Source organism: Littorina saxatilis, linkage group LG9 (genome assembly GCF_037325665.1).
Source record: "Littorina saxatilis isolate snail1 linkage group LG9, US_GU_Lsax_2.0, whole genome shotgun sequence".
Lineage (NCBI taxonomy): Eukaryota > Metazoa > Mollusca > Gastropoda > Littorinimorpha > Littorinidae > Littorina > Littorina saxatilis.
Window position 1 is genome coordinate 17032123 of NC_090253.1, and position 26806 is coordinate 17058928.

Consider the following 26806-nt stretch of genomic DNA (forward strand, 5'->3'; position numbering starts at 1 on the left):
TTAAGAGGACTTAGCTGATGCTTTTGTCTTGTGGTAATAACAATGCTTTTAGTTTTTTCTGGGTGCAGTATCATGGCATTTGATGTGCACCATTTCGCAACTTCGTCCAAAGTGTTCTTCAGGGAAGAATTTACTGATTCCAACGAGGTGTTACTGGTATGGATAGACGAATCGTCTGCAAAAAACTCGCATTTGACTTTATCATCCGATACATGTAAAGGCAAATCATTAACGTAAATACAAAAGAGAATAGGTCCTAATATAGACCCTTGAGGGACGCCATGTCTTACTAGTGCAGTAGACGAATTCTGGCATTGTAGAGTGACATACTGTGTCCGGTCAGCAAGATACGATTTAAAGAAGTCACAGACCGAATCGTTTCTCAAATAATAGTGTAATTTTTTCAGCAATATGGAATGATCGACTAAGTCAAATGCTTTCTTAAAGTCCAAAAACAATGCTCCTGTAACTTCAGACTTGTTCATTGCTGACAGCCAAGCTTCGCAGAGAGACGTAAGAGCTGTGTGGCAAGAATGCTTGGACCGAAAACCGGATTGAAACTGATGGAACAAATTTTGTTCTTCCATGTAAGCAAGAAGATGCTTGTGCACATGCCTTTCTAATGGTTTTGACAAAACAGGCAGTAAAGAAATGGGTCTAAAATTACTTGGGTCTGAGAGATCTTTACATTTGGGAAGGGGTATGACTTTGGCGCTTTTCAATTTAGACGGAAAAAAGTTCTGCTCAATACTAAGGTTATATACAAACGTGAGCGAATCCACAATATACGGTAGAGAAAGCTTCAATAACTTCACGGGTATTTTATCAGGACCCATGGACTTTTTATTCTCCAGGTTTTCAATAAATGTTCCGACCTCATGAACTGCAATCGGAGGAATGATAAACGCTTCATTGTTTATTCTGTTCCGCTGACAGAATTCGTCCAATTTTTCAAAACAGTCATCTCTATCCCGAGAATTTGTTTCTGCCACAGAAGCCTTCAATTTATCCGCTAAAGATATAAAATGATTATTAAATTCTTCCGCAGATAGTTTTGTTAGATTAGCAGTTGACCTTTTCCTAGATTTATCAAGGATTTCATTTACTGCCCGCCAAATTGTTGCAGTATCTTTCTTATCGGAAATTAATTTATCAAAGTAACCAGTTTTGGATTGTCTCACACGGTTTAACACCTCATTCCTCTGCTGTTTATATTCGTCTGTCATTTTATTTTCCTTGAAATAATCTCTCAGAGCCATCGCCTCTATAATATCTGATGTTAACCAAGGCGGAAGTCTGGCATGTTTTACTCTATGCTGACGCAGGGGCACGTGTTTATCTATAATTGTGCTTAAAATGCTATACAATTGATCAAAAGCATCATCTGCAAGACTGAAATTAAAAACGCTCTGAAATGGAGCTTCACTAAGATCACGAAAAAATGCAGACTCATCAAAATGTCTAAAACTTCTGTATTCTATGGTCGTGTGGCCTTTTGGTCCTGATTTAGGCAAGCGCATAGAGACCGAACAAAAAATAGGCATATGATCGCTAATACTGGAATTGGACACATACACATTAGAAACAATCTTCTTATTATCAGTATATATGTGATCAATAAGAGTTGCAGTTGTGTCTGTTATTCTTGTTGGGTTCAGAACCAGTTGATGAAGACCTAATAAAGTTGTTGTTGAATTCCATACTGTTTGAGGCTTATTCAGATTAATATTAAAATCTCCAAGCAATACAATATCTTTATTGCGTGATTTGACTTTATCCATCATCTGAATGAAATATTCTGACCAAATCGACGTTTCGGCAGGGTTACGATATATATAACCTATGAGCAGAGGCGAGGATTTACAGTTTTTTACTTCAATCCAAATGCACTCAATATTGTCGTCCTCTAAATCAGTTCTTCGTGTTGCAAATTCAGAAATTGATTCATGAATATAGACTGCAATGCCTGTCTGATTCTTCCTTGCGCTGTCGCGTCGCAAAACAGAGTATTGGGGAATGTAAATCAAGTTATCGGCAATTCTCGAGTCGAGCCGTGTTTCGCTCATCCCAAACACATGAACTGGCTTTGAGCTTTGGTTTAGCAGCACGCATATATCAGGCACTTTGTTAACGAGATGATAGACATTAAGATGTCCAACCTGGAGAGTGTGTTTTGACACGTTTAAATTCATAATATAATAAACAAAATTATTAACAACAACCAAAAATCTGAGAGATGAAATCAATAAACAAACACGGAGAAAAATTAATTCACAAAGAGTAAAAAGTGAAGCAAACAAGTTACGACTTCAGTAACTGGCTAACTTAAGGGAAAAGTCAAGTGAGAAGTAGTAAATCAGGATTTAAAAAAATTCTGCGAAATGTTATAAGCGTTCGATGCACAGCAATTATAAATGTTCCTGCTAGCACTGCACTCATACACATACAGAATATAATAAAATAAAATTGAACAGTTCGAACAGGGATGAACGATGCGCTACATTAAATCCCCACAACGCCAACACGATTTCACTTTCTTTAAGCAGAGGCATTCATAGTCTCTCCGCAAACGGGTCTGAATCGTAGATTAACACACACAAAGAAGAAACACACGCGTGTTTGGATGCAGATGTTTTCACACTGTTAAAGCAGCAGAATACTTGGGGGGTCGTGGACAAAATTAACACAATGTCTGGAGGTGTTGAACGACATAGTTAATAGTTATGAAATCGCATGTGCGAAATCACACTCGTTTAGGTACACTTATTGGTGTACTTTCAGTTACATGAGTTTAGACACACTCACTCACACATACGCACATACACTCACGCCCTACGTACATGCTTGAATTAGCCTTTTGAAACTACTTAGTAGGATGCTTGGTGCATCCCGGGGGGCCACTGCCCATAGAAGGACGGCTGGGCGTGTGGGTGCATAAAGGGGCTGAGTTGATATTGCCTGAAGGCGTTCATCCAAGGGGGGTAATACATTGTGGGATATTGATGTTCCCCACGTGGAGACAAGGGGAGACTGGGATGGCTGACGTGCTGTTGAGTAAATGGTTGGTTGGCCGGTGGCGGTAGTAGTGGTGGCTGTTTCTGCCACAGTTGCTGCTGCTGTTGTTGCGGCTGTTGCTGCTGCTGCCGATGTTGCTCGTGCGGCGGCTGTTGTTGCTGCTGTTGCTGCCGCTGTTGCTGGTGCGGCGGCTGTTGCTGTTGTGGCAGCTGCTGCTGCTGTTGATGAGGTGTCCATTGCTGTTGTTGGTGAGGTGACTGTTGCTGCTGCTTCTCTTGCAGTGGTTGGTGTGATTTGGGCGGAGGCGCTCCGCCTCGAACGACGTCTGCAAACGAAGCTCTGCCTAGTCGCTTCTCAAAAACGATGGCTTTGATGTCCTTTACGAGTAGAGACAGGCCCCTTGTAGAGTAGTGGACCTTGTCTTGCAATATGTCTGGGTCAGTTTGACCGTCACTGTCAAGGCGCCAGATATCCGACAGTGCCAAGAACTGCACCTTTACACCATCACATAGCGACGCGAGCTTAGTGTTAACTTGCAGAATCTGCCGTGTAACTTTGCGCTGAGCCTGTGGAGGGATGGCTGCGACAAAGATGACCGCATTAGGGAAGCGTAGCGATATTTCAGATAATAGCGTCTTATAGTTTCTTTGAAGTTCACTCGTGTTTTGCATGTCGTCATTCGTGCCGACATGCAGAACAATCTTCCTAACGTCAGAAAAAGTGTTGCTGCTGGCAATGACGGTAGTAAGTTGAGGGGTGGTAATCCCACTTAAGGTTCTCACCTCCGTTTGCCCTGACCGATCAAGCCGTCTCCTGGACACGCGTCTAAGGTTGGAATCTCCAATAAGCAGACACGTGCAGGAGGTTGGGAGGCGGAGAGCTGTCTTCCTTTGAGTGTCTGTCGTCTCGGTTGATTTGGTAGTCCGCGGGCGGACCATGGAGGACGGGGATGACTGACTGCTACAAGCTTGGGGCTCAGGCTCGGTAATGAGTGCCGTGTCAATTGGGTGATGGGCGTAGCGGCCGTAGTTCGTGGTCACGCTAATTGGCTGAGTATGAGCGACTTTGCCTTGAGGTGACTGTTGCAGTGGTGGGGCTTCGGGAGACGGTGAGCGCTGGACAGTCTTGTTCTCTTTCTGCAGGTCTTTCACCTTGCTCTCTAGAGCCTGACAGCGCTTTTTTAAGCCCTCATTGTCTCTGGAAAGAGCTGTGAGTCGCTCGCTTAAGTCCTTCACCTCTCTGTCACGCCCACCCTCATTTGCCTTGATCTTTCTGTCCGTTTGGACCTTGAGATCTCTTAGTTCAGAGGCTAATTTCTCAACCATGGCCCGGAGCATGTCATGTACACAAGTGTCTGTACTATCGGTGGAAGCGTCACCGTCACCATCAATGTCAGAAGTGGCGGCATGTTTGTTGTCCATGCTGGGGGTGCTGTTGTTAGCAGCAGCGACAGTGCTGTGGTCGCTCGAGACGATGATGTCACCGCCACCTTCAGTAGCAGCGGCGACAGTGCTGTGGTCGCTCAAGACGATGATGTCACCGCCACCTTCAGTAGCAGCGGCGACAGTGCTGTGGTCGCTCGAGACGATGATGTCACCGCCACCTTCAGTAGCAGCGGCGACAGTGCTGTCGTCCCTCGAGACGATGATGTCACTGCCACCTTCAGAAACAGCAGCGACAGTGCTGTGGTCGCTCGAGACGATGATGTCGCCGCCACCTTCAGTAACAGCAGCGACAGTGCTGTCGTCGCTCGAGACGCTGATGCCACCGCCACCTTCAGTAGCAGCAGCGACAGTGCTGTCGTCGCTTGAGACGCTGATGTTCGAGTCATCGCCACCTTCCGTAACAGCTGCAACAGTGCTGTCGTCGCTCGAGACGATGTTGTCACTGCCTTCAGTTGCAGCTGCAACAGTGCTGTCGTCGCTTGAGACGCTGATGTCCGAGTCATCGCCACCTTCAGTAGCAGCAGCGATAGCGCTGGAAGAATTGACAGCAGTAGGGGGCGTGTCCAGAGGTACGGTGCTGTACGTACACGGCGTGTGACGCACTGCCAGACATGTTGTCTAGGTCCATCAGCCCGTGTACCACTCCCTGCAAGCGTTGAAAGTCATCTCTCACCCAGTCCTGGCACAGCTTGCCTTGGACCAAAAACATGTTGGTCTTAGGATAGAAATGCATGGTCAGCAGTTTCTGGCTCGCATGGTGCAGACGAACAGTGGTTTGGTCCAGCTGCGCTGGGGTGGGGGTGATGACGATAGATGATGCTGAGTAGTCATCTTCACAGTCAATAATTTCAACATGTCCGCTCTTGCGTTTGTAATCTGTCCATGTTGTGGAGTAACCTCGGGAAGGCAAGTCAATAACGTATCTGTATCGGATGACTGCCCTCCATGTCGGGAAGCAACAGGGTTTACATGTGAAAGTTACCTCATTGTGATCCTTTTTGTGTTCGATAAATTCCAAAGATCTCTGTAGTTTTGAGCGAGTAATTATAGACATGTTTTTAGTTGAATTTTGTCACGAACGACCCCATCAGAATTTGACATCATTACATTATATGAAATCAAGCCAAGTGTACGTAACTTGTTATACTCGTTATAATCTCCATCATGGCCTTTATCCGGAATAGCACACAAAGAGAGAGAGAGAGAGAGAGAGAGAGAGAGAGAGAGAGAGAGAGAGAGAGAGAGAGAGAGAGAGAGAGAGAACGAACGAACTTTATTACTCAAGGATGGAGATTTTAGGCAGGCTGTAGACTTATAATCTGTCCCTGCTAAAACTAAGACATTAAAGCCCCAGTATGCCGAAAATGGTTTACAGAACGATTCAAATCTTCTCACGATAAAAACAGTTTTAGCCTGATGAAACACACTAGCTATAGCCTACAACTACCTCTAATGCCGCATTCAGAGCCAATGAATCACATTTAATGGCCATTTAGAACAAGTAAACCAGACAAGAAATCATTATGTTTATTTGTACTCTGTGACATCGGAAGATACCAGTTTGTTCTGTGCGCATGCTCTGTGCCGTTTCCGGTTCCGACAAGACGCCAGCCTTTCAGTGTTGACAGTAACACGGTCTGTTTCTTTTGAGTCTTGTCATATTTTGGCTTCGACGAAACCGTGATCACGGAAGACGTCTAGTTTTGTTTTTGTTGTGGACGTGAACAACAATATGTCGGAGTCTACGGGCACAGAGGTGAGTGTGTATACTTTTGTTCTTTCATGCGGCAAAAATCTGCTCACAAGACTTGTGATACATGTCGATCATGATGATGTCCTGGATCAACCTCATTTATAAGCCAGACGTTTCTATACATCAAAATAATAAGATTGATTTCAAGTGCATACATATTTATATGTTTGGACGTTTTAAGTGAAGAGGGGGGGGGGTGTAACGGTTACTCCGGATACCACTACACCACCCTTTTAGTTTCACTTTCGGTTCTGTGGTTACAGAAATATAGGTGGGCGTTAGATCGCATTTCTTCAGGTCTGAAAGCGAGTCATAGCTCATGTCCCAGTGGTTTTTTGTTTGAGATTTCGCCGAGGGGTAGGTCACTAGGTGTTCAGTATATTAAAATCATCCTCACTGTAAATTCGTTAGCAAGTCACTAACCACAGTTGGTTGGTTTGCTCAAGGGCGTTTGCTCTGCTGTTTTATAAATGTCATTGTGAACAGGATTTTCCCATCCGAAATTATTTTGTGTGTGTGTTCTGTGTGTGTGTTCTGTGTGTGTACACATGAAGTGTTAGTTTGAGTTCAGTAGTATTTGATAATTATATAATAAGAAATCAATTTCAGGTTGATGCGGATGTCTCTACAGCCAGTAGTGGCTCACCAACACGGGTGTACCCCCTCAGTGATGTGTCGCTGTCAGGAACCCCTCCAGCGAGGGGAACACCTCCAACGAGAGGGAGGGGACGAACTATTCGGCCCAGGGGGAGAAGAGGAGCGACACTAACAGTTACAACTACAAGAGAAGCAAGTGATGGTGGAAGAGGGAGACAACCTGATGGAAGTGGAAGACAAAGAGGTGGCAGAGGAAGGCAGAGAATTCGACGCGGTTCCAGGGGACAGTTGGCCGTTACAAGTGCGCTTACTGTCATTCGTGACAGACGTTCTAGAATGAGAGTGAGTGCAAACTTCTTTTGTTTCTTATGTGATTTGGAACATGGTGTTGTTTACTGAAGTGTTAGTGTTGTGTTACTTTTTTTCAGCCCGACCCATGGAGATTGTAAATATGATATGACATTTGTCTTCTCTCTTATTTACTGTTGCAGACAATGATTGAAACTGTTAGCGAGCAGCGTCTGCGAGAGCTGTTTGTGACCATGCTGGAGAAGTACCCCAGCTTGGTCTTCGACGTTCTGGAGCCAGCCCCGGACAGACCAGACCATGGTCACCCCCCACCTGCTGGAGAGGGAGTGCCTGACTGGTGCATCTGTGGCAAGTGCCGCATAATGCGAAAAACGATTGAAGAAGTATGTTGCCGTAAGGCAACATGCCTCACACTCTTGGCCGTAAGTCAGTTGTATGTTTGTGTTTGTAGCACTTTCCATACTATCCATTTGATGCAGGTACAGTGGAACCCACATTTTCAGACCTCACAAAGTCTAAGAAATTCAGATCTTAAAAAGGAGGGAGTCTTACTCTTAAAATTGTTGTAAATTTACAGAAGTTATGAAAACAATATCGGAGAAAACAGGGTCTTAAAATGGAGTGAGTCTCCAGTATACTCAAAATGTGACAAGCCTTCAGATGGATAATACTATGTTTTCTCTCAATCTAATTTTGGTTTCCTCTTTTTTCCCAAGCTTGAAATATACAATGCCCCCTGCATAAACATTCATCCAGAAACAGACACTTGTGAGGAAAAGGAAGGAGAAAACAAAAAAAGCAACTTTAAATGGTTTTAATATATATGTGTTTAGAGAGCAAACACATGGAAATTCTAACAATCCTGTATGCAGAACATATAAAACACATACATAAACTCAATTTCTTTACTGAAAAAAGTTAAAACCATCAGTGAGATTACATACCACACATACTTTTCAATATGAAAAGAAGAAAGGAAAAGTATATGGCAGATGTGAAACCACGGTTTCTATGTACAACAACAAATGCATATTTCTTTCTATAACAGGATTTTGAGGTCCTTATTCTGGATGAAGCTGTCCTGAGCCTGGCCAGAAAGTATCGCCAGGACATGATACGGGCAGATGACGAGGCAGACGACAACAACAGAGCCAATAGGCATGCAGCATATCGCCAGTTTATATTGTGGGTCCATGGGAGGCTTGGTGCGGGACAGAGACGTGTTATACCATCGTGTTGCGTTTGGAAGATCAGGGATAAATTTCCAGATGCATGGGGCCAATGCGATTAAACATGGTTAAAGCCATCCAGTATTTATAACATGTCAAATGTGTCATCTTTTCCTTGTATCTGTCTGTGGCAGTGAACAGTACAAGGCCAAAAATGGGGGCTGAAGGGTATTTTTGAGAAGAAAAAAAAATAAAACTTTTATCTTGAAATTATGGTTAAATTTGTCACATAATTGTGTACGTGTACTTGTAAATTTTTTTATTTGAGTCACCTAATCTAAAAATTACTTTTTTGTTGCAAACACTTCGTTTGTAATTTTTTTTAATGGTGCTCAAATCAAATGCTGTAGATACTTTCTTCAAAGTACAAAAAGTCAGATTTACAAAAAGTCTACAAGGCCAAGAAACCTGGGGTTAAAATTGCAGAAGATACTAGTGAGTAATTACTATGCCTTTCCAATGGACCGCTAATTGTTTATCGGGGACCAAAATTCTTCGTACCGTAAATATTTGTCAAAAATCATCAAGATCTGTCTGCCCTACAGAACATATTTTTTTAGCCGTCCTCTGCCAAACACAGTATCACACAGCTCTGTGCCGCACCCACAACAAATGAAATTGAATATTGATCAGCAACAACAACAAAATAAGAGAACTCAAATAGTATGGCATTATCAACGGATGCGAAACCGAAACGTGTTTGTTTTTCTGCATTTTGTGTTCAAGTGCAACTTATGAACACCCTGTTTTGCCCATTCAAAAGCTGCTTTGGCGGGCAAAAGAGCAATGATCGTGTATACAAGCTTGGAAAATACCCACAATATCTCTAACCAGCCATCACCTTCCCATTATTCCCTTGACAGAGCTAACCTATTACCCGGATACATTTTTGCTTCCACATTCAAACGCGTTCCGTACGCCACAAAAACATGATACTTGGCGCTTGTTTTAGCCCGTTGTTTGTAGAGTTGGCATTATCTAAAAGAATTATAGAGCATGAAAGATGGAACAATTAATATTACAGAGAGCAAGATGATGTTGGCAAAATCATGTTGTCTCAAGAAACTACAAGTACAAACATTTTAGTTGGGGAAACGACAGTACTGGGTTATTTGGTGTACGAAATGACTGTTGATCGTCCAACAAGTTGATTTAGAGATTGTTAGCGTTGTATTATATTCATTACGACATAAGTTTTTGTGGACTGATTTTTTGTTTCTAGCACTACCTAAAATCACTGTGGTATAGAAATTATACATGTTGATTACACTGATTATAATTATGTTCTGATCTTATGATGTCTTTTTGTTTAAATAAAAAAAACTAACCAAACACTCATTTTCTATTCGGCTGAATGCAAGAAAATCTGGGTTTTTTAGGTTTTTTATGCTATAATTATGGTACACGTTGTGGATTAAGTTATGGTGTCCATTCTGTAAGGGTTTTAACACCTTGGAATATATAGCCTAACAAAAATATCTGAGGTCAATTTTAAAGATCCTGAATCTAAGATTACACAGGCAAAATGACCTGGGATAAAGCCTTCCAAAAATGGGAAAGTCGGGTAAACAAAGAAGTAATGAGTGGATTGCAGCAGATATTTATTTTTCACCAAACACATGCTGTAAACAATTGGAAGAATACAAATTCTGTTTTGTTCTTTCAGCTCTGAGGTATTAATAATGTTTGGTCAGAACTTTCTAAAAACTGGTTAGCTAAGAGGGTTGCAAGTCTAGTTTGAAGAAAAAGCTGGTGTGCCAGAAAATCTGGACACCTGCTCAGCTGCCAGCTGAGCAGTTGGGGGCGGAGCCTGACCCATGATGGTTCGGGCAATGCGGCGGGGATCAGCATCCTCCAGGTCTCTGCTCCTCTTCATTCCGCGTCTGTCCTGCATGCGCTTGAGAAGAGCCTGGAGGGTCAGGTCTTTTAGGTAGCTGTAGTCTTTTTCCTCTTTCACAGGGAACACAGTCCACCGTCCACTTTTTTTATTGAAGCAACGGTGGTACCTACCAATAAAAAAAATGTGAGGATATATTGACCAAAGCAAGCCTTACACAACAATCACTTTACACGCTGGGTCAATATATTCGTGATTGTAACATATATTTTTTCTCAATAACAACGTTATGGCAACATACCTTTTTAGTTTTTTGTAACACAGTTCTCAGTCTTAGCAACCCCCCACTAAAGTCTCGTGTTAGTACTTTGAAGAACAAAAAAAGGAGTATAGAGAATTTGTATAAAAGATACTTTTGGTTTACTGCAGCTTTACTGCAGTTTACATAATAGTTCTAACCCACGTTCCACACTATTGCTCACATAGTTGCCTACCCTGTGTGAAATGTACCTGGAAACATAATTGATGTGTCTTTTTTCTCTGACTGTTTTGAATAGTTTTCTCTTCATAATTTGATGTTTTATGTTATGAACAAATGTAATGTGATTGCAATTTCTATGATTTCTTTTCATGCAGAAAAAAGGGATACCATCAGCTTGTTTGTGTCTATTGATGTGGACAGTGTATGTTGGTATGTGTGCTGAAGTAACCAAGAACACAATAACCCGTAACAAGAAACAAACAATTGAAACATAAAAACAGCAAAATAATGACAAAACACCATTTTAATATATATCTTACTGGATTTGTCCATCTGGTTTTGTTTTCACACTCCTCCCCAAATGGAAGTTGTGGTCCAGAGCAGCAAGGACATTCCTGATCCTGTACACTGGAGGCGTGTAAGCATACCTCTTGGCACAATACATGAGTATGTGCTGGTGAAACACCTCCAGGTCAGCTGTGCTCCTGTGTTGTCATAATGCACAGATGTCAGATATCATGGATCTAAGTTCATACTACTGCTATCAGTATTGTTACCATACCAAACTGAACATGCTATGCTCACTTTATCTGTGTTCTGATGCTGTTTTTAATAACTTGATAGCCCAGGTTTATTCTTTACACACGGACAAACCACATGTTAATGCAAATACTATCACCCTCTTCTCGATTCCCAGTCAATAGCCAAATTCTTGTTATCCAAAAATCGTCTACATGAAAAATATTTTGTCCAAACTAGACTAAATGTAATAAAAAGATCCCACCTTAAACGAAAACAACTCACCGGAAGTTCAAGTAGTGTTTCACTTTACTGAGAAGGCGAGGGTGCAGGAGAATGTTAGCCAGTTCCTTGATGGTATCGCTGTCCTCTCTGGCGTCCAGCCAAGGTTTGTTTCTGTCACTCTCAGACAGCTCACCATGCTGGCAGCATCCAAGGGCCCACTCATGGTCTCCTGTGATGTGGTGCAAAACACCACGAAGGAGCTCCTGTACACAAGTTTAAAAAAAAAAGATACATACTCAAACAACCTTGCTACTAGGACTTACATAATCGATAAACTGAAGGCTGAAATATGTGGTTTAGTTACATATTGACAACAACCCCCCTCAGTTTGTATCCAGAGCAATTAGTTTTTCTATGCCTTGTTACACGAACAGATTTCATATATCTTCCTTGTTTCCTTATCTGAAATTTACCCCCAAAAGTCAGCACATTTTATATGGCAATTATATAATTAAGTGCATGGGGTGACAGCTGTTTGTTGGCCATGGAGGTCAACTTTTTAACATTTAAAGTACATGCATAGCATTAAAAAAAACATACCACAAACTGCCTGTGGTCTGTAGCTGTTCGGCAGGTGAACCAAAAATGATTCACGATGTCTTTCGTCCACTTCTGTAGAGCAGCATGTTTCCTTAGGCTTCCAAGCTAAAATACAGAAGCAAATTGTGCATTATGCATACAGCTACTTTACATACCTTTCCTAATCTATTCAATTTTACAACAATAACCATCTCAGTATTACTGCCCTTCCAATGCAAAATAAAGTTTACCAACATGGTGTCTTTTCCATATTGTTCGAAGATAGAACACTGAAGGTGAGATTATTGCATTTAACACTGTCATATAAGTTATAATAATGCTTCCATCTTGCTTGGTTTGATTTTTGGAATCTCTTTGTTATTACCCACTGGGTCATTTGTCTCAGGTAAAGCTGCTAAGGTCTTTGCAGTATATGGGAAGGTTGCACTTGCCTTCATTCAAGGAAATAATGATCATGAAACACCCTTTTGACCTCCCAATTTTAGACCTCCCCTGTTAAGACCTTACTTTTCCAGAATGTCTGTTCATAACCTCTGTAAATTCACCAACATTTTAACTTTAAGACACAATTTTCTCAGATTGTTGAAGGTCTTAAAAGGGGTCCCATTGTGTCTGTTACTTACTTCTATTCTAACAGAAACACTAGGACATGAAACAGTTATAGACGCTTCTTTTATAAGTCTGATTTGGATCAAACATCGTATGACATAATCTAAATTCTCCTCAATTAGAACAGTTTTGACGCAGCATCACTCACTTATGTTGTCCGTCAGGTAAAATGTGAAAAGCTTTCATGAATAAACACTAAATTATCAGCTTATTACTTGCCATAAACAAAACGATTTAAATCAACCTTGTCACCCCCGTCGCGATATAACCTTGAATGGTTGAAAACAACGTTAAACACCAAATAAAGAAAGTAAAGTAAAGAAAGAAACCTTGTCACCATATGACAATATACCTTTGTTAGTTTCTTGCTCAGGTTCTTCGCAGCATGCCAGATGTCGTGCGAATGACTCAAAGCAGGATATGTGCCCTCTGAAATATAAGCAACAGTGTCGTTACTTTGTGTTTTAATTGTATAACAACACTTGGAACTGAACTAATTTAGTGCAAATGTAAGCTCACACAACAATGTATGTGTACTTTAAAAAATAAAAACCATTACTTGTCAAAAAAATGTTTTCTTCTGATAACAACCTGACAGATGTTAAAAAACCCAACAACAAAACTCTTTTTAAAGCTTTTGCCATTATCGCATACTCACTCATCACAGCTCCAATGCCTGTGTGTGCATCTGTGACCACCTCCTTCACATTGATGCCCTTCTGCAGGAGGTCACTCATTGCCCTGCGGAAGCCCTCTGTCTCCATTCGTGGCGACTTTCCGTCCGTCTCCCTCTTGTCTACAGTTTTGATGGTCAGGATTTTTTTGGTTTCACTGTCCATCAAAGTGTATGTGCAGTACTGGGCACAGTACCCAGGCGAGTCATTGCGGCCATCTCCTGCAAAAGACCAAGAAACTTACTTGCATGCAACTATTTTTCAAGGAGTGGTAACGGCCTGATCATCAATGCATTGCGGCTGGCTTGGACTTTCACTCTTTCAGACAGGATAAAAAAAATTGTCAAGGGAAGAAGGGTGGGTTTGGAATCACATTACATTTTCATGCGTGACAACACTGGCCATTATTCTTTCTGCCATTTTGCAAGAATGCAAGTAGCTTCCAAAGAAGAAAAATCACACACAGATCAAATCAATGAATTACCCAAAACAACTATCTCCTTGTTTCTAATTGAGTCCAGGACCCTGGTCTGGTGATCCTTCCAGAAATCATCGATCGTTGGAACAATGTAATGGCCCTGAATCTGGAAGAAGGACGTCCTTGAGAGCATCTTCAAGTTCAGGTGCTTCCCCAGCATTTCGATTTTGCCAAAATTGTTGCCCGATGTCACTATTGCCATTGCCAAACGGAAGTCCCCGCTGTGAAGGCGCCTGTTGAGAATGGGCTGGGAGCACCAGGTGTTGCTCACATGACCACTATCGCATACCTGTCAGAAAAAAACAGGATCGTAAGATTTTCATTGGAACCAGAGAGTTTTCATGAGTTTGTTTTTTATGGACATGACCATGACTGTCACAAATAATGGCTAACTTAGTGCATTCTTTTGTATCCTTAATCAATCAAAATTCAGCTGTTCAGACGCTGATTCTCTTACTACTCAGTGCTGTCAACTAAAAAGGGTCTATTTATTGTGAATTATATATCTTGTGATCCAGTCTTACCCATTTGACGTACAAAGCAGAGCCCACAAAACTGTGCTCAAGTGTGACTGGTTTGCCACACTTGTCACTGTCAGCTATGCAGGTGGTGATGGAGGTCAGGGCCAACTGCTTGACCTGCTCAACGGAGCAAAGGGCCATGGGAGAGCTTGCCACCTTTTCGCATTCCAGCTCATGTACCAGGTGGATTCCTCTCCCAATGAAGCCTTCCTCCTCTTCTTCTTCCTGAGGGTCCTCTTGCTTCAGTTCTCCAAAAAACATCTCTTCGAAGCTCACCTCTGTTGCCTCTTTCTGTACTTCCTCTGGGCTGAAATAAGTGAAAACAGTGTCACCAAAGCACATAAAGGGATGGCCATAAAAAAATGCATTCAAAAGTGTATACAGTGGAACCCCCCTTTTAAGACACCCCCCCCCCCAATTTAGGACCCTGTTTTCTCAGCTTTCCTCTTCATAACCTCTGTAAATCTTCCCCCATTTTAAGACTCCATCCTTTTTAAGTGTAGCAAAGTGCACTTCGCTACCCTAAACACTCTAATCATCGCATAGCGAAACAGCCTTGTGTACAGTACAAACGGGATAACCCATCCCATAGCAGACGATACGATGATGCGCGCGAACCTTGCCGGCGCAAATTCTAATACAATACCTTTCTTTATATATCTACCTAACTTCTATCTTTCAAAGTCCCTTTTATCTTTGATACGGTCCTAATTATATTATTTTAGGTTTGCATAGAAGTCACTGATTAGGCTGGATGGCTGCATATTATTGTGTTATTTACGATAATGCTTCGAACTGACCAAAGCGTCACTCTGACCTTGACCGGTTTTCATGTATCGTCGAGAGAAATTGATTCTCACAAACTCATCTTTGTCTTTTCAATCATTGTTTTGTCATTTTTGTATCACTATTACATATCCCGTACCTATGTTGCATATGATTTTAGTTTGTTTATAAGGATTTGGTTGTAATGAGTGATGCTTGGTTCCTCTGCAAAGATTGCTAATTTATGCAGACAGGTACTCGCGCAGGAATTTAGCCGATTCCATTTACTTTCGGACTTTACCGCTTCGTACTAAGTCAATGTATAATTTTCCCCCAAGTAACGCATATCATGATGTTTGTCTAGGGTTCTTCTTTTTATCTGTATGATTTATGAGTTTGTCCATTATTCCAGTTTAGAGAGTTTTGTAATTTTCCGCACTGAAGTTGGTTCAGTGCCTTCACTAGGACCATTGTTTTTGCATCCTACTAAATAAATATAAGTTTTTACGAAATGTGATCTATTGCAACAGAAAGCTAAAGGTCGTAGCTTTAATTTGATGTATTGTTTGTTATGATTGGTTATGTATTTGTTTAAATAACGTGGGGTAAAGCAAGTGTAAGAAACACAGATTTCGTGTTTCTGGCCGTATTCAGGCGATTTTTATTCTCGGCGGGCGGTGCTTTCTGTGCAGTCCGCGCCGGGGCTATAAGTATAGGCCGGACACCGGCATAAGCATGCATTCGCTCCTAGCAGCTGAACACGACACTACACTTGCTTTGCTGTCTACGGGTTTCGCCTTCGGCCTCTACGTTTCCTTGCATTGTTTTCTTGAATAAAAAGTTGAAACAAGACGCTTGGACTTGGGCTTCGTGTGTCTACTACTACACCCCTTCCACTCCTCCACTACATTTGGCGCTGCGCAGCAGGGTACAGAAGCATCAACTGAAAGAAGACAGTACAGGCAAACATGGCGGACGAGGCAAACACCCCCAACCTGCGGCTCTGCAAGCTGAGGCGTTTCACCGGCGAGGGCGACTGCGCCGAGACTTTCATCCAGGAGGCCAAGCTGATCCTGCAGCTACAGACGGTCCCTGCACTTGCTGCAGCGGCATGGATCCTTGGAGCGCTGGACGGAAGGGCTCGACAGGAGGTCATCAGGCGACCAGCAGCGGAGGTCAACACGCCAGCCAAAATTTACTCCATCTTGGAGCAGACGTGGGGCGACCAGCGAGATAGTGTCGCGCTGGCTGCCGCCTTCCACAGACGACAACAGGGTCTCGGCGAGTCCGTTAGCGAGTACGCCAGCCACCTACGCGCTGTGTGGGCCAAGACCAAAGCTGCCGAGGCCAACACACTGAACGACAATACGCTGCTCAAGACCTTCGCCACAGGACTCCACCCACAATCCCTGAAGCGTGACATGTGCCGCTTCCTGCGAGAAAAGCCGCCGCCACCTTCGACGAAGTGTTATTTTGCGGTTGTGTGACCTTGATGGAACTGTGTGGTGCCCATTTGGTGAGTGTGACTATAGCCCTTATTCAACGGACTGTGTATGACGGTGTAGAGAGCCTACAGGACTCAGCCAGTGTATATACTGTACTCGAGTAGCTGTAGCGCGTGCAATCCCATTCTTAGCTAGTGTGACACGTCATATCGGACTTGACGGATACAGACTTGGGCTGGTGACGTTAGCCATGTGGTATTACATAAGACTTTCCTCGGTGTTCGCGGCAGTGAAGTGACGCAAGTGTTGCGTCCACGAAGAGACTCGCAGGTGTGTTTACTGCCGGGTGTTTTGTTGCCGTTTAATTTGTTGATGTTTGATAATGTTCATTTTCATGTATGCTATGCCATGTTTCTTGCATTGGTATGATTGATATTGATTGTTGCGATTATTTGTCATGATGCTTTGAGTGGAATGTGTTGGCGGATGTTTGCGCTTATTGAAAGATTTTTTTTTGGCACAAGCAGATACTACAAATCTGATGGTAATTGCCACCTAGGGTTGAAAGTAATTTAGTGAATACTTGCTGACCTTCAAATAAGGCCCTGTATCATCACTTTCTTAATTGCTCTCTTAAGCGTAAACTAAGTTATGATTTACCTTGTTACCTTTAAATAGGCTTGGTACAGATCATTTGTAATGTTGGATGTCATTGCATTGTGTCAGGTGTATTGTACATGATGTATCATTTTAACAGTGTCAGGTAACTACGTCATTCATTAGTGAATCTGTCCATTTTGTAACTGTTACGTTTTTCACCTAAAATACGTCTTAAACACAGCCTTTACTGTAAAGCCGTGAGCGAGAGTTTTTGTGAGTGTTGAGCTTGTGCATACAAGAACGCACATTGAAAGAGAAATCCTATATTATCAACTAAACGGGTTGGTGGGGATGAAGGTTGCATTTTTGTTTGGTTTTGTGTTACTTTTTCTCGGTGGAGAAAATTGACTGTCAAGATGATTGAACCATATGTCTAAGTCATCTCATTCCCATTTTGTATTGCCATGGTTTGATAATTGTAGCAATGTTTTCCCATGAAATTCCTGATTGTTTGCACTTTTATGTTTTTGACGCAGTACTTTGATCATATGTGAGACACTTTGTAAAATGCAGGCCTCACTTTTGATTTAGCAAAGCTGGTACTGATCACGAGAACATGTTTTTGTAACTGTCGATTTTCTCAGTGACATATGTGAAAGTCATAGGCAAAGTTTTCGCAATTTTTCTCTTTTTGGATAATCTAAGATGGTTTGATAAATTCAGCCCTTAGGCTTTCCTGTTTTTCTTAAAATCAGCGCGGCCGCTGATATGTAAAAGAGTTGGGGGGGATGTAGCAAAGTGCACTTCGCTACCCTAAACACTCTAATCATCGCATAGCGAAACAGCCTTGTGTACAGTACAAACGGGATAACCCATCCCATAGCAGACGATACGATGATGCGCGCGAACCTTGCCGGCGCAAATTCTAATACAATACCTTTCTTTATATATCTACCTAACTTCTATCTTTCAAAGTCCCTTTTATCTTTGATACGGTCCTAATTATATTATTTTAGGTTTGCATAGAAGTCACTGATTAGGCTGGATGGCTGCATATTATTGTGTTATTTACGATAATGCTTCGAACTGACCAAAGCGTCACTCTGACCTTGACCGGTTTTCATGTATCGTCGAGAGAAATTGATTCTCACAAACTCATCTTTGTCTTTTCAATCATTGTTTTGTCATTTTTGTATCACTATTACATATCCCGTACCTATGTTGCATATGATTTTAGTTTGTTTATAAGGATTTGGTTGTAATGAGTGATGCTTGGTTCCTCTGCAAAGATTGCTAATTTATGCAGACAGGTACTCGCGCAGGAATTTAGCCGATTCCATTTACTTTCGGACTTTACCGCTTCGTACTAAGTCAATGTATAATTTTCCCCCAAGTAACGCATATCATGATGTTTGTCTAGGGTTCTTCTTTTTATCTGTATGATTTATGAGTTTGTCCATTATTCCAGTTTAGAGAGTTTTGTAATTTTCCGCACTGAAGTTGGTTCAGTGCCTTCACTAGGACCATTGTTTTTGCATCCTACTAAATAAATATAAGTTTTTACGAAATGTGATCTATTGCAACAGAAAGCTAAAGGTCGTAGCTTTAATTTGATGTATTGTTTGTTATGATTGGTTATGTATTTGTTTAAATAACGTGGGGTAAAGCAAGTGTAAGAAACACAGATTTCGTGTTTCTGGCCGTATTCAGGCGATTTTTATTCTCGGCGGGCGGTGCTTTCTGTGCAGTCCGCGCCGGGGCTATAAGTATAGGCCGGACACCGGCATAAGCATGCATTCGCTCCTAGCAGCTGAACACGACACTACACTTGCTTTGCTGTCTACGGGTTTCGCCTTCGGCCTCTACGTTTCCTTGCATTGTTTTCTTGATTAAAAAGTTGAAACAAGACGCTTGGACTTGGGCTTCGTGTATCTACTACTACTACCCTACCACTCCTCCACTACATAAGACCTGATTTTTTCAGATTTTTTGAGGTCTTAAAATGGGGATTCCACTGTATATGTGTGTCTCTGCACTGTAATGTGTTTTAGATTTATTCAAGCTACAACGTCAACGGTAGACAGCTGCTATGTTGAAGGCACTGTGCTGGACAGCTAGTCTTCACGGATTCGGTTGGCCTACTTCTGTATATCAATAACAATTAATCTATATTAAACCAGTCTGACAATCACAGCGCATGACGTGCAGGAAAAGTAGCGTGCGGTGCCAGTGAGACGTAACATCATGAGTCAACTTAGAAAAGAAGCGACTAAAATATTTAGCCATCTTTATTATCAATTTTGTATTTTTCGTCAAATTCACAACATCCTGCTGTTGCCTATGTTCTTTCAGATCAACACTGCTCGCGTGAAAGAGAAGAAACCTATAACACTTTGAAATTGACCAGGACACTATAAAGTGGGACAATTTATAATGAATAGATATAGTCCGTCCGGGTGACCAGCAGAGGACGTTTTAAATCATTTTTAAAAAATCCAATAAACTTTTGCATAGTGTCTACAAATAAAAGTTGTTGAGGACGATTAGTACTATCTTGTCTGAAAAGGGTTAAGCACTAGAGTCAATAGTTTTTGTTGTACTCTGGTAACATTTTCAGCGATGTGACCAAAAGTGGGTAAATATTAACCCCGGATGAGCCTCAGTGACGCATAACGCTGACCTAAGCCAGCCAGGTGTGCCGCGTGAGCACGTTTTTCACACCAATTCTGTAACATTGCATTCCTCTGAGCGTAAAAGTTAAATCTAAAAAAAAAAAATACAAACACGAGAGTTCAAATGAATATATTATTTATTTATTATGAAGAGCTTATATAGCGCGAACCACAATTAACTGTGCTCTCCGCGCTCTACATGCCGTTTGAAATGGAATTTTTTACAGATAGACAAACAGACATTTTTTACACACAATATATAACCTATTCACATCGACCAGCAAACTTCAAGCCTATTAGGCGAACATTCACCTTTCACGGCCTATTATTCCAAGTCAAACGGGTATTTGGTGGACATTTTTATCTATGCCTATACAATGTTCTCAGGAAAGACCCTTTTGTCAATCGTGGGATCTTTAACGTGCACACCCCAATGTAGTGTACACGAAGGGACCTCGGTTTTTCGTCTCATCCGAGTATTAGACTTTGAGGTAAAGCGTGGGGCTCTTTTGGGGTATACATGTGATAATTTTTCTTTCAATTTCGGACAATTTCACGTGTACAGGGCTTAAACCACAATAGATATTTGTTTGTTTGTTTGTTTGCTTAATGCCCAGCCGACCACGAAGGGCCATATCAGGGCGGTGCTGCTTTGACATTTAACGTGCGCCACACACAAGACTGAAGTCGCAGTACAGGCTTCATGTCTCACCCAGTCACATTATTCTGATACCGGACCAACCAGTCCTAGCACTAACCCCATAATGCCAGACGCCAGGCGGAGCAGCCACTAGATTGCCAATTTTAAAGTCTTAGGTATGACCCGGCCGGGGTTCGAACCCACGACCTCCCGATCACGGGGCGGACGCCTTACCACTAGGCCAACCGTGCCGGTTCCACCACAATAGATACAAACTAGTACTTTTCACACAAAATAGTACTACTTGCCTATAACAACTTTTGTTCTTAAATACATACCAAAATATCATTTGTTTATTTTTAAATAATTTAAAACGTCCTAGGCAAACGACAAGAAGAAGATTTAAAACGTCCTATATTGGTCCCTCGAACAGACAATACGGTAGTCTAAGCAACAACCAAAAAGACCTTGGATACAGAAAAATAAAACAATGATAGCACTTCCATACCAACGATGAATTTAAAACTTATGAACAAGACTTTCAACAACTTACAGAATGGCTTCCAGATAGCAGCTTGGTTCATACTCTGGATCATCAGGATCCGCTGTCTCTTCACAGTCTGACTCAGACTGCAGGGTGATGTCAATAGAAGTCAAGCTGCAAACAGTGTAAAAGGATGAAAAGTTTATCCTAGCACAAGCACAGATATTACTTTCCAGGCATAGAAAGGACAATGTTTGTACAATCTAACTACCTTACGGTTTTCTAGTATCATCGCACACACTTACCTTTCTTTCTTACTTAATGTCACAAAATAACTTTTAAAATGTTATTGCCCTGGTGGATGCCAAAAACAAAAATAAAAAAAGCTTACTTAAACGGATCAAGGAATGATGCTGATGGCCGTCTCAGCGCTCTCGCAGCCCTTGTTTGTGTAGGTGGAGTACCTCTGCAACAGATATGTATCATCAATAATTATGTGATGAAATATCAGGCTCAGAAAATACCACCCACTTGCACAAGAAGATGTACAATGAGAAACAAAACAAACAAAAATAGAAATCTTCCATTCAGACCTTCCCAAACCACACAAAACTACTACCCATAATGATCATGGCAATAGTGCCTGAACATGCATAAACAAACAACAAGAAGAAAAAAGGAAACAAAACAAACAGGCAAATTTCCTTGACTGGGAACTGAACCCAGATCACTTCTGTGGTCCAAGCACTATCATCCTACCACACCAGGTGGGCTTTCGAAGAAATAAGGGGAGTATACAATCTAACGTTGGACTGTGTCGTCCATGATGAAGCGTCATTTAGAATCTTTCATGATCAATATCTGCTACTCATACTCAACAGACATAAATGTCAGCTTGTCAGGTGGTGATGGAAACTGACCATGACTGGCATGAAAACACACAACAAATGGGAGGGATCGGTTCAGAAATGACCATTTGTATGATGTTGACCAAAGTGGCATAATATTATATACATACTCAGGGAGAAAAAAATGAAGACAGAAATAATAGATGGAATGGAAGCTTCTTGCTTTGGCAGCATGCACTGCTGTGCAAACCGTGCCATTTACTTCTTAGCCCCAGCACCGAGTGGTCAGATAAGGGACGACAGCGCGCTGCCTCAGACTAAAAATAAATGTTGGTAATGTGCACTGTGTGGGCTCGCTGTTGAGCACACAGAACCAAGCCCTGACCTGTGACTGGTCCAGAGTGCAAAATTCGAGTTTCTGCCTGCTCTCTGCTGGGGCAAAAACACCTTGTGTCTAATTTTACTGCTACCTCCAAGCAATGCCTTTAGCATTATGGCAGTGTAAACAGTTTCTGTCTCAAACCGCACACAACGTAGGAAGACCTATTCTAGGCACTTGCATGCAATCAATATCATAAACCTGGTTAAAACACTCACACATTCTGTAAATACTGCTCAGTTGTTTTTCACACTGCTAAAAATCACAGGAAACGGAAGAGCAAAAATAACTGTGAGCCTCATGTTCAATGGTCTGAATGTAAGAAGTTTGGCCAATCACAAAGCTGGTTTCAGAACCACTCCTATCCGCTACAGTGTATTGAGAAGTAAGATATGGTAAATGATGCGCTCGGCTTTTATTTCTTATGAGGAGGAGATACAGAAGACAGAAAAGGCCTGCTCACTCGACAAATCCCAGCAAAAATGTTGATGAAAATTATGACTACCAACTTCCAAAATTAAAATCATTACTATAATAATAGTGATCATTCTTTATTGCAAGACAACTAAAGCAGTGGTGGAGCAGATGACCATAAACCACATTCCGACAATTTACAAGAGTATCGTTGTTAAATACTAAAAGGCCCTACACATGTCTCTGACAGTGCATACATGTGTTCTCTGCAAGACAGATACATAGATGATTCACACAATGCCACTTCTGCTTTTCTTTCTTTCGCAGTTTCACACACTCTCTCTGTCTTACATGGGGCGGGGATATAGCTCAGTTGGTAGCGCGCTGGATTTGTATTCAGTTGGCCGCTGTCAGCGTGAGTTCGATCCCAGGTTCGGCGGAAATTTATTTCAGAGTCAACTTTGTGTGCAGACTCTCTTCGGTGTCCGAACTCCCCCCCCCCCCCCCCCCGTGTACACTACATTGGGTGTGCACGTTAAAGATCCCATGATTGACAAAAGGGTCTTTCCTGGCAAAATTGCTTAGGCACAGTTAATAATTGTCTACCTATACCCGTGTGACTTGGAATAATAGGCCGTGAAAGGTAAATATGCGCCGAAATGGCTGCAATTACTGGCCGTATAAAATTTCATCTCACACGGCATCACTGCAGAGCGCCTAGAACTGTACCCACGGAATATGCGCGATATAAGCCTCATTGATTGATTGATTGATTACATTGCAGTGGTGATAACTTGTGTGTGGGAAACCAGCAGCAGATCTAAAATTGCACCGCATAAAAAAGCATAATAGCACAATGATAGGAAGGAATGCTACACATGCAAGAGAAGCTAGCTGCTCCCTTTGATTTGACACTGATAAAACATCTTCACTTTTTCTCTACATGTACATTCAGGCTTTCGTCCTTGGATTTTGGGCGACCAAAAAGAGAGGAAAGGAAAGATAAGCAGAGATGTTTATAGTATTGTTACTGCTTGAAGTTGATGATTCTGTTAGTAATTTCACAACAAAGAGATGATTTTGTTTGCCATTTCACAGCAAATAGTGAAAGAGACTTACCCCTGCTTTGGGCCAACCTGATCTTCACTGTCTGTGGTAAGAATTTTCTCAACACCAGACAACTGGCCTTCACTGAAATAAATTGGAACAAAACTAAGCTTTACACAGGTCAGTGACAAGATAACTCGCATGTTTACTTTTTGAAAACAACAAAAAACGTGATCAACATAAAAAAAGCCAAATAAACATCCTGTAAAAAAACAACAAGACACAACCTACAAAATATGAACTTGACAACTGTAAAGTACATGATCATAGAATTATATGGTTCAATACCAATTCCTCACACAATTTTTAATTTTTTAATTTTCAATTCACATTTATTGCACCTTTACATTCAAAACTTAAGTCTTCATACCTCTCAGATTCAGCTGCAGATATTTCTGACATTCCAGGTGTTGGGTGGCCCATGTGAAATAAGTGCGTGGTGGTTGCTGGAGTTGAAGTAAGTACCCCTGAGGTACCTGGGACGGGCTCTTTTTCGGAAGCAGCTCTGTAAAATACAACGCACTGTGTCACTCTAAAACAACCTGTATATAGGGAATGCTAAAAATTAAAAAAATGAAGCAGGTGGTACCATGGCAACTGTCATTAGACGCAACTTGTATGTAGTGGGGAAATAGCTCTTTCTGTAGCGGTGCTGCGTTCAATAATACTTCTACTACTTATAAATCGCTATCAGTGTACGTGTGGGTTCGATTCCCACATTTTTTGAGGAATTTATTTCAACTTTGTGCAGACTCTCCCTGGTGTCTGCGCACCCCTATGTGCTCACGCGCATGCACACGATAAAGAACCTAAATTCACAGCGAAAGTCTCAGTGCTTGGAAACATGAATACACACATGCAGGAAAAAAATGGGTAGTGCCTTGACTTTATCATTGTATGGCAGCTCGCTTTCCCCAGGAAGAAAGCAGCCCAAATTTCCATGAGGGTAACCTAACACTGTAACTGGATTATAAATATAAATATTCCTTATCCCTAGACTTAGCAGAAATCATTCATACTTGTTCACAGTTGGAATTGGATGCTTTTTAATTTAAATTTTAGTCTAAATATGAACCTTTTTTTTAACAAATAAAATTCAATGCTAGTGCTTAGAAGTTGGTTTACTTACCTGCTTGGAACAGAAACAGGTACATGTGGTACAGCTTCATGGTCTGTATGTAACATCTTTGTAGTTGTACTTGTATTGTAAGACTTTGTAGTTTCATAACTGACAAACAAAAACACAACCATTACAATGCATATATATATATATATATATATATATATATTGAACAGAAACAGTAAACAGCAGATGGTAAATGAATAGTGTTTGCGTTTGCTGATGCAGACAGTGCTTGAACATTAATTTTAAATCTAATGAACATTTGTTTCTATTTTTAGCAACAAAAAGAATGCAAAAAAAACTCTATACATTGCAGTTATGCTAACGTTTTTGTGTATGCTACTGCTAGTTCAGGCCTGAAAGTCCCAAATAATGGCACACTAGCCTTTGGCCAGTGATTCTTAAACTTTACTAATACTAAGACTAGCCAGACAGCAAACTTTACTATAGCCAAACCAACAATTTGTTACAGTAACTTTTCTGGCATTTGGCAAGTAGATGAGTATTTCTACTCGCCAGTTACATGTTTCTACTCACCATGGCGAGTAAATTACTCGCCACTTTCAGGGCTGTAGTTTTCACAGCGATCAGAAATGGTTCAATTTACAATGCATCATTGCATGTGGCTGTGCACAGACTGAGCAAGTACGTTGTTGGGTTACCCTTGTCGATCCCAAACGCATGCATGCATTGCATGATCAGAAAAATACCCGTGGATGAATAACAAAACAAAAGCAAAAGAAAACAAAGCAAAGAGAATACAACAACGTACGTGTCGAGGAGGAGTTCTGCCAAACTAGGATTTGTCAGACCGAGGCTTTCCTTCAGCTCTTTCCATCTGTTCACCTGTTTTCCGATACTAATTACTTTTGCCTTTTGGACACGCTGATTTTGGTTGCGTCTCCGTTTTCTCTCCGATGCAGACAAGACGTTGTGCCTTGGGTTTGTCACCCTCTTACGCTTTCGAGGGATCACAGATGGTTGGTTATCTGCTTCCATGATTTTATCTTCTTCTTCAGCGTTCGACTGTTGACTGAGTGTCATCCATGTTGGTATTGACTTCGAAGTACTTCCGGGCGTGATTTCCGGTATTGTATACAGCCAGCACCAAAACGAGGCGCAAATGTCGTAGAGGACTCATCCACGAAAATAAATTCTTTGAAAATTTATCACGCTCGACAGAAAGCAGCCAGGATGTTCCCGTTCGCTGAGCGTTCAAATGGAAGTATGCTTGTACTGTATTTAGACGCTCGGGGAGCTCTGTGATGGTTTACGGGAGGCTTACTGTGCCTTTAACATGGAGACAATAAAAGAGAGAGATAGAGAGAGAGTGAGAGAGAGTGAAAGAGATAGAGGGAGAGAGAGAGAGAGATAGAGAGAGGGAGAGAGAGATAGAGAGAGAGATAGAGAGTGAGAGAGAGGGAGATAGAGAGAGATAGAGGGAGAGAGAGAGAGAGAGAGAGAGAGAGAGAGAGAGAGAGAGAGAGAGAACGAACGAACGAACGAACGAACGAACGAACTTTATTACTCAAGGATAGAGATTTTAGACAGGCTGTAGTCTTATAATCTGTCCCTGCTAAAACTAAGACATAAACATGGAGACAATAAAAGAGAGAGAGAGAGAGAGAGAGAGAGAGAGAGAGAGAGAGAGAGAGAGAAAGAGAGTCAAACCAACTTTCTGTCCGCAAGGCTTCTTTCTGGAGTCAGTGCAGTGCAGTCTAGGGGAGGCAACTCTGTCATAAGCCGGAACGGAGTGGCTCGGGAACCGACTCGTCGGTTATGGAGCCCCAAGCCTTGGTAAGCGACTGTCACATTAAGTAGCTCTCAGAATTAACATCCCTTTTATAAAAAAAAAAATCTAAACATGACTGTGGGTGAAAACAATCACTTTAGTTTCTTTTTTGTGCGCATGGCACGGAAGTGCTGCGGACAATGAATCGTGAGGTTGAGATTTCGAGCTCTGCCATCACTGGGGTGTTTTTTTCTGTCACTAGTTTTTTTCTTAAATATTCCCAACCTTCTTTTATTCCTTCTTCA

At 41.7% G+C, this 26806-nt stretch overlaps 1 protein-coding gene and 1 long non-coding RNA gene across 2 annotated transcripts; one reads left to right on the forward strand and one right to left on the reverse strand.

Moving 5' to 3' along the window:
* Positions 1-5795: 5795 nt before the first annotated feature.
* On the forward strand, positions 5796-8043 carry LOC138975443 (uncharacterized). The gene is made up of 3 exons (XR_011458648.1): positions 5796-6216; positions 6823-7152; positions 7302-8043. It is a non-coding gene; the product is annotated as an uncharacterized lncRNA (long non-coding RNA).
* LOC138975442 (uncharacterized) lies at positions 7919-25977 on the reverse strand. Its single transcript, XM_070348130.1, has 14 exons — positions 25542-25977; positions 24776-24874; positions 24017-24151; positions 23659-23730; positions 21290-21364; positions 20968-21072; positions 14296-14599; positions 13778-14060; positions 13278-13514; positions 12972-13048; positions 12011-12115; positions 11471-11673; positions 10987-11151; positions 7919-10354 (listed from the first exon to the last, which is right to left on the reverse strand). The coding sequence occupies exons 1-14, from the start codon at positions 25811-25813 to the stop codon at positions 10081-10083; spliced, it is 2406 nt and encodes an 801-aa protein (XP_070204231.1). The 5' UTR covers positions 25814-25977; the 3' UTR covers positions 7919-10080.
* Positions 25978-26806: the final 829 nt, after the last annotated feature.